Source organism: Dendrobium catenatum, unplaced genomic scaffold (assembly GCF_001605985.2).
Source record: "Dendrobium catenatum unplaced genomic scaffold, ASM160598v2 original_scaffold_125165, whole genome shotgun sequence".
Classification (NCBI taxonomy): Eukaryota; Viridiplantae; Streptophyta; class Magnoliopsida; order Asparagales; family Orchidaceae; genus Dendrobium; species Dendrobium catenatum.
The window spans coordinates 1-8,951 of record NW_021443600.1 but is presented as its reverse complement, the minus strand read 5'-3'; the positions used below and the strand labels follow the sequence as shown (position 1 = coordinate 8,951).

The following is an 8,951-nucleotide window of genomic DNA, read 5'->3' as shown; positions in this document are numbered from 1 at the left end:
CTTCATTTCATTTTTACAAATTGCAAACAATAAGGACCTAAACACATTATTAGGATATTCACAATGCACAATTTGTTCATTGGAAATAATTTTGAAGTTTAGTCCAAATGGATCAAAACAGTCTGGTTTTTATGTTAGCTTAATCAAACCTAATAATATAAGTGAAATCAAATTCTTATTGTCACATATATTATAAGCCATTGGGCAAATTGGGTAATTTGGACCAAGTTGTGACTCGTGTGGACTTCTTGATTGAAATGGGAGATCACAATCATGGTGAGGCATGCATTGAGATCAAGATTGTTGTAGGAGCTGTATCAAATGAAATTGGCCAACAATGTGAATTAATGTATGTGTTGAAATCTATACAAATTTGAACTAGAGTGAATCCATTCATCAAACTTAGCTTTGTATATTAACACCAAACTAGTGGTGTGTGGAATGCTACTAATATCGTAAGGTAATTTTTGCTAATATCGACTAAGACAATGTGTAAAGCTTCACTTTGGCCTATTGTGGTGTTTGGATCCAGAAAATAAGAGAGTGTGTATATGTCTGTCATCAAAATTAAGTAATTTTCTATACTTGTCATTAATTTAAAGTAATGATAATTATGAGTTTTAGAATAATGAATAATAGAAAATAATCAAGCTTTGGGATTTAAAAGTTGAAAAATCCAAGTTTGAAAATTACTTTGTAGTGTTGCAAACGCTAGGATATGACGCCATGCATTGTCTCTTCAGGAAAAGGACAATAAATAAGTTTTGGCAAAGCTGACATCTTGGGCTCATAACCATTAAATGGGACAATCTAGAAATTCTCTGGCACGTTACGATGTTGAAAAGTGGATGTCGGGGTGCTAAGTTCAATATGAAAATATTAATTTAAAATATTGAAATTCATTTCTCATCCCAAATTCACCCAGGAGTCCCAGAAAGAAAAGAGAGAGGAGAAAAAAAGAAATAAGATAAAGGAGGAGAGAATCGGAGGACAAAGTTTGGGATTCGCCATCAGGCCAATAACAAAAAAATTGATATAAGCTCCTAAAGACTCCGTAAACAAGTCAACACTAGTAACAGTTGTTAAAATACAACAAAAAGATATTTTCTGTTTTTACCTAATTTATTATCTGTAATTTTTGATTTTTGTACCTCTTATTATGAAGATTGCTATGTAAAATAAATTTCAATGGTCGCTTTTCTTTCAAATTTTGATTATATATTGAATTAAAACCTTTTGTCAATAGTCTTATAGATATAAATGTTTTAAATGTTCATGAAATCTCTAAAAAGTAAAAATTGAAAAGTAAAATCAATGATATATGTCTAACAAAAATTATAGATTATCGCAATTATGCATTATGTATCATTGCATTTAACATTTTAACATTAAGTATTGTGCATGTCAACTATTCGCATACATGACATCAAAGAATATTCCATTCTCAATAAAAAAAAGAAATTCCTATGATGTTTTCAGGCCCCTAAATATATCCATTCTGAATCAAATCTATTTGAATGCAATGTGGGAGATTCGGCCCCACACTTTTGAAAAGCAAGTGTCTGAGTTAAGCAACATTATAAGCTAATATCTGCGCCATCTTCTGAGCAAATGCTATGTTGTGTGGGGGGGGAAGAAGAAGAGAGAAAGAGAGAGAAGAAAAGAGAGAGAGAAGAGAAGAGAGATTCTTGGCCAACGGCTAGATGCAAGTTGGGAGGCAAAGTAGCATAAGGAAAGTGGATATATATAAGCAAACATCAAACATTTGTATTGATAAAACATACATTCATATGCAATTATTTACTAAATTAATAGGAAATGTTATGAAATTATATTCATCAATAAACTCTGGGTTTCTATATGAATTCTATTGAAAAGTAGAAAGCAAAAATGAAAGGAAATGAAATCTGAATAATATTGTACGCATTCGGAAAACTTTTGTGAAAGTTAGAGATACACAATTATAAGTGTCTGCTCTTGAGACCAGTATATACTAGAATTATGACATTCAGCATCTACTTTATTGACTAATTTCACAATCTTATAATTTCTTTAATCAACTCTTTAATAAGTTATATTAAATATTGTTAAGCTATTATGGTAAGGAAAAGAGTCTACCAGATAATTTAGACCTTACTATTTATTTAAAGTTAAGAAAAAGATAACCAACATTAATCGTTGAATGTATTGATTTATCTATCAAGAGTATTATATCTATTGATGAAAATGAAAGTTTATTTTATTATTTTAAATTTATAAAATTTAGTATTCTAATAATAAATTATTGAGAGATGAGTTATTTAATTACATTAATTAAAAAGTTCAACTCTTCATTTAATCAAATGCCACTATAGAGATGACTAAGACAAATTCACTAATTACTGCCCCAATTTTAAGAATTCAAAATATATATATAAAATATATATTATATATATATATATATATATAATATATATATTACTATCACTATATATATACTTACATATATATTAATATATATTGTACAACAACAACTAATTGGGAAAAAATTCAAAGCAATCTATATTCGTGTAGTACAGCAGGTTGACCATATGAGCAACGAAAAAAAAAGAGGTCAACATTCTATACGGGAAAATGAACATTTATTCCAAATAAAAGAAGAACTATATTGAAACATACAAATATTAATTTTTATTTAAAAGAAAAGGAAAGTTAAGTTAGTGATTATATTGGTTGCTAAAAAATAAAGCTTGAATCCCTTATATTAACTTCGACTAAACAAAGGAGCATAGAGGGGAGAGCAAGGTCATCAAAATAGCTTTTTATTCGGTCTAGCAAAGAGGACATACTAAATTGGTTGGCCTTATCCATAAAAACATGTCTAGAATAGGTTTCCTTTGCTTTGAATTGCCATTGGTATTGCACAAGTCATTGGTTCCTTCATAGAACACTAGCTCTAGCATCTTTCTATTGTTTGAATCAATAGGCTCTCAAAACAAATAGCTTTATATTAGATTGAACTAGCTACATCATTTCATAAAAATGATTATAAAACTGTTGTGAGAAAAGTGATTTATTTGAAAGTTCGTATGGATATTATAAATATATCTTTTTTTTTAATCAAACAACTATTTTCTTAAAACTTTCACAAACTAATAATTCTTAAATTTATTAAAAGTAGTAGCAAAAGGAACAATGTTTGTGATTTGGAAAACAAAATAGTGAGAAAATTGTCTCAAGCTGGAAAAAAATTATTCTGTGCAAAGATTGGATGCAGAACGTTGTCCGTAGACCATCTAGAATGTGCCACGTCAGCAGTACCGAGCCGTGGTACCGAGCAGTACCAAGTCACGGTACCAAGCAAGGCGTGACGTGACACATTTTTGTTGGTCTACGGACGACGTTCGGCGTCCGCACATAATAATTAATCCTCAAACTTACACTAAGCTTAAGTATAGTTCAAATTAAAATATCCCTCATAATTAAATTTAAAAATATTTTATCCATTTGTTTAAATATTTGATCAAATAAAAATCTTATGAAGATATTAATAAAAAAAATTAGGCATCATGACTTATGAGAGATAAAAAAGTATAATTATTTTATGTATTTTACATTCAATTAAATTATTTTAAAAACATTATATTTATTTATTTACAAAGCGTACCCTTATTCTTTTCTCAGCTCCGATACAAACAGCTCCTGGATGAACTGCGCTGTGCAAGTCTGCTGAATCATGTCCGGGGGTTATCCACCGTCGCCGTCGTCCTTGCCGTCGCAGTCGTCGCCGTCGGGAAACGAAGAAGCGATGCGAGTTCTTACACGCCCGGTAACTTTCGTCACCGGAAATGCTAAAAAGCTGGAAGAAGTGAGGGCTATTCTGGGGAACTCCATCCCCTTCCAATCCCTAAGGCTCGATTGTAAGCCCTTTTCGGTCTCTTTATTCCCTTGCACCACGACAACTTGTGCCATCCCGTAGATTTTTCTACGAATCTAATGCTTTTTTTCCTTAATTTTTTGGTTTCTTTTGATTGTTTGCTGTAATGCTCTTTTAAACGCAGAAAATTTTTATTGTGAACTTAGAACTCGTTGTTGGTGAACTTGCATCAAGCATTACTCAACAAGGGTTATGATATTAAGCCAGTAGAGTAAAATTTCTGGCTTTTGTCTCTTTCAACTACTAGTGACCCAATAATGCTAATAGACCATTCCAGCAGAGCGCAACCAACTAGGCTTATCGTCAGGCACTTCGCGATTCTCAACAGAAGCAACTACATCAATTGAATAGAATGTAGCCTCAAGTACTCCTAAATCACTCCAAATTTGAGTCATGAACTAGGGCTGTAAACACCCTTCAACTCCTAGTTGCATCTCTATTCCTAAAAAGTAGCTCAAAGTCTCAATTCTCGATTGGTTTGTGGCCTCTTATAAGGCCTGATGATTTGAATATTGTATCATTAAGCTATTCTCTCCTTAATTGATGGAAGAGCCTCATTTGATTTGGTTGGCATTGGACAATCAATCAAAATCCATGGTTAAGATGCATTCATGTAAGTTGACACTGTGCTTTATGTAATGACCTCAACAAAGCTATGCTGATCTCAAACTTTTTTTTTCCCTACAATATCCTCCATATTCCCCTGTGATAATGAAGATGATGGATTCCAAGCTGCTCACTACACTAGAATACAAGATGCCATGAGGCCTATCTTTAGCTATCCCATGATGCTCAGCGAAGTCAACATGATATTGTTTCTGAACATGATCATCATATAGTCCTTGTGGAGAGTGCTGATCTGTTATGGAGTTCAAGTAATAGTCAATCCAACAAAAATGCTTTTTAACTCCATAAGTATTGTGGAGTTCAGATAACAGGCGATCCAACAATAATGCTTTTTATATCCTATATGAAGGTGATCCCCAAATTTAAGAATGAATTCTTGAATAGATGAGTAGGAAATGTAATGTCTAGTAGTTAATATTCTGTGCTCTTTAAAGGCTTTTACATCCAACAAAAAATGATTTAAGTTATATATATTCAACAAGATGAACTACAATGAAAAATAATCTCCAACTCTTGGCCAAAAAAACAAATGTCCAACTCTTGGCCAAGTGAGATAAATGTGGTTGAATAAAAAAGCCTAAATATAATCGACTTGATGACAACCCTTCCTTGCCAACAAATCAAAAAGCTCTCATTCATTTTGTTTCGTATAGCATAATTGGATTTTTCCAAGCTTCTTTAGTTTAATAAAGATGTAGCATAGCAAGCTTAAGAGAATTGGCTATTTTTTCAACAAATCAAGGACCAAACTAAGGATGTTGACCTAATTTAATATGCCTTCGAATAAAGCTTTGGCCTACCATTGGTATTACGATATGTTTCTAGGTCAAATAATTGGTTCAAAATTTTAGTATCCTATATTCTTCAAGGAATATATTAGCCTAAAAATGATTATTGACATTGAAAAGAACAAATATAAAGGAAGAAGTATTTTATGGTTGTACATCTCCCGAGTTATCACAAAAAAGGCCTTATAAATGCGGCCAAAGTTAAGCCAAACTTTTATAATATCGATCAAATCATTACTCAACAAAGCAAGATAAAATAATATAATCTTATGACCCTTGCAAAATTAAATTGAAGGAGTCATTATAGCTCGATCCAGAGAAGATGCAATCAATTTTGATGGCCTCATAAGCTCATCATATTGTGATAGTTCTCCTGGTCAATAACAACCTGTTAACTATTAATTACATGATCATAAATGAAGTGCATGGATGATGGTGGATGCAATCTCATGCTTAAAAAAAAAGAGAGAGAGAAAAAGTGCCTGTTTAATTTGAGACACTTCGCATAATTTCACTCATTTAGGAGGGTGTCTTTTTTGACTGCTCTGTCAATCTCTAATATGACCCAATTCCAAAAGAAGGCTTCAACTTATTGTTACTTGGCCTCAAACAATCCTATAGGCTATGACAAAACCTTCATTTAAAGTATTGCCTTTATGCTTTGGTTGATATGATGCTTTGTGCAAAGATCCCTAGGGCAGTTATACATATCCGGGTTGATATTGTGCTTTATGCTAAGATCCCTAATGAAACCATACATACTCAGGTTGACATTGAATTGCATGTTGCGATCCTTAATAAGAAAAATAAAGAAAAAATAAAAAATAAATAATGCACTTAAGGAATTCTCTTGTAAGTCGAGAGACTATATATATATATATATATACAACCATGCAATGAACAATACCAATCTCATATCCATCTGGGTTGATATTATGTTTGTCGTTAAGAACCTTCGTAGATCGACATTCACTTTGGTTAACACTTTAAATTTATGCTATAATTCCATAAAAATTATACTTAACATGTAGATACAAGTTTAGTTGGACCTATGTTTTATGTTCCTTATCTAAAAAGCATTATATGGACACTTGAATGCTACAAAAGTGTGGGAGAAATAAAATAAAACAAAATCAAATAAAAAAACCAAATAAAAAAAAAAGGATGAGCAAGGGCACTCCCACCTATGATAAGTTAAAAGGAATACTCTCCCCCTTAACTCTTCTAATAAGTTAAAAGCAACTCTCACTTGACTCCTCTATATTGTTTTAAAAAAACTCCTCTCACTATGGCTCATCTGCTAGCTTTCACTTGTTTGTCTAAAAAATATTATTATGCAAATTATAGGTGGGACCATAAAATTTAATAGATAACCAAAATATAATATAGTAAATAATCAATATGCATACTTCACGACAATTAGTCAATTATCTTTGAGACATTCCTAAGCATCGATTTACCATCATTCAAATTTAGCTGATCATAGCTGAATTATATAGGTGATTATATCATTTTTATCATCGTCTCAACACTCTCAACACCCATTATTGATAGGATTATAGTCCAATTGTGTGCTAATCATTTATGAGGGAGCTTAGTTGCATAAGATTATTTGTGTTGATCTTCATGGGGTAGGATCTTAATCCAAATTTGTGCCCATATTTCTCATCAATTTGTAAATCATTCATGATAGCATACAACAACACACTTAGGTCGCTACATATTAATGCATTGACGTTGCCCAAGCACGAGAGCTGGCTTGAATCTAGGTTTGCAAGAGTTATGGTGGTGAGGGCAGTCAATTTGTCAAGGTATTTATAATGTATGTGGTCAGCCTCAAGTAGAAAACAGTGAATAAAGATGCATATATGTTATTTTGTAGTTCACATACAACCAATTCAAATTCACAATACTGTAGGTTAAACCCAGAAGAAAAGCATTCTATATAAATGCATGCCTGATCTGATTAAGCAGGCAGATGCATTGAAAAATGTATCTCACTAGTGAAAATGATCAACTCATTGTACAATTTGTAGTAATGCGGCGCATTTATATTTAGTAACAACTGAGACATTAGAGAAAAACCTCAAAACAGTCACCCGACAATTGTATCTGGCAAATGTATTCCCAAAATATTAAATTTCTCTCATTTATTCACTCGACCATACAAAATTATTCCAAATGATCACTTAGATAGAAATTTATGAATATTGGAATCATGCAGCCAATTTAGCCCGGACGAATCATTTGGGATCAAATTCTGTATGGTGGAGCAATTAAATTGGAGAAATGTTATACTCTATGACTAAACTATTTTTGGCTTTTTCCTTAGAATATTACAATATCAACTCTATGCCATACCCCACATCTGCATGGGCTTCATTTTTATTAGCATATGAATGGTTGCTTTGCTTGTTATTTCATTATTTACTTGTCAATTTCTCTTAGTGCCAGAACTGCAAGGTGAGCCAGAAGAGATATCAAAAGGCAAGGCCCGTTTGGCTGCAACTGAGGTATTGCCATGAGATATTTTAAGCTATAAATGCTCACATTATAGTGAGTTTTACTTTCTCATAGATTATTTATCTTTCTTGAGAACCTTATATTTAGGAGTCCTTTGGTTATGTGATAGGTAAATGGGCCAGTTCTTGTTGAGGACACCTGCCTTTGTTTCAATGCTCTTAATGGTCTACCCGGTATTTCCTGCTCTTTGAGCCATTACTATTAATACCATTTCCTTACTATTAATGTCATTTCCTTTCATTGTCACAGGCCCCTACATGTATGTGCTTGGTACTTCAACGGTAACTTCTTTGTCATGTGATTTAGGCTTCATTTGGAACAGCTTTCTTACTATTTTTTAAAGCTGTTTTTTGGTACTGAAAAGCTGCTTTGAGAAGCAGTAGGAAAGCCGTCTCAAAGGAAGCCATAATCACATTAGTGTTATATGGAATTCCTTAAGCTGGCATATTTTCCTTTTCTCATGAATATTATCCATGTCTTTGAATTCAAATTCCTAATACTGACTCTTTTGGCGTTCTGAAACGTTTGGAAAATCAGAAAGTGGTTTCTCCAGAAGATTGGACATGAAGGTGATAGACAGAATCCATTGTTTCACATTAATCTTTTTTAAAACCTTCTTTCTGATGCCCTTTCAGCATTTATTGTTATTATTATTTTTTAACTGTTCTCATGTAGGTCTGAACAATCTGCTAATGGCTTATGAAGACAAATCAGCATATGCTGCCTGCGTATTTTCTCTTGCTCTTGGGCCAAATACAGAGCCTTTGACGTTTGTTGGGAAAACAATGGTAAACTTTTGTGCTCTTTAATTAGGGGATGTAAACGAGCAAAGTTTGAGAAAGTTTAAGTGTTATTCTATTGTTCATCTCTGCTTGTTAAGTAAATGAGTCAAAATTTTATGTTCTCGATTAGCTAGTTAACAATCAATCAGAATAAATATGCATATAAATACATGTATGCATATTTTTATGTGTAAATAAAAATAATTAAATTATTATAAAGCCTAACATGATTGAACTAAGCTTTGTTTGTGTTTAGCTCACTAAAGTTTTGTTTGCGTCGACTTTCTTATAGTTTCTTAAAGCAGCTTTCTAGTA

General features: G+C 32.4%; 1 protein-coding gene across 1 annotated transcript; it reads left to right on the top strand.

The window, feature by feature from the left end:
- The first annotated feature begins 3,657 nt into the window (after positions 1-3,657).
- LOC110095801 (inosine triphosphate pyrophosphatase) lies at positions 3,658-8,684 on the top strand. Its single transcript, XM_020821491.2, has 6 exons — positions 3,658-3,899; positions 7,780-7,844; positions 7,964-8,027; positions 8,104-8,113; positions 8,392-8,423; positions 8,530-8,684. The coding sequence occupies exons 1-6, from the start codon at positions 3,716-3,718 to the stop codon at positions 8,661-8,663; spliced, it is 489 nt and encodes a 162-aa protein (XP_020677150.2). The 5' UTR covers positions 3,658-3,715; the 3' UTR covers positions 8,664-8,684.
- The last annotated feature ends 267 nt before the right edge of the window (positions 8,685-8,951 follow it).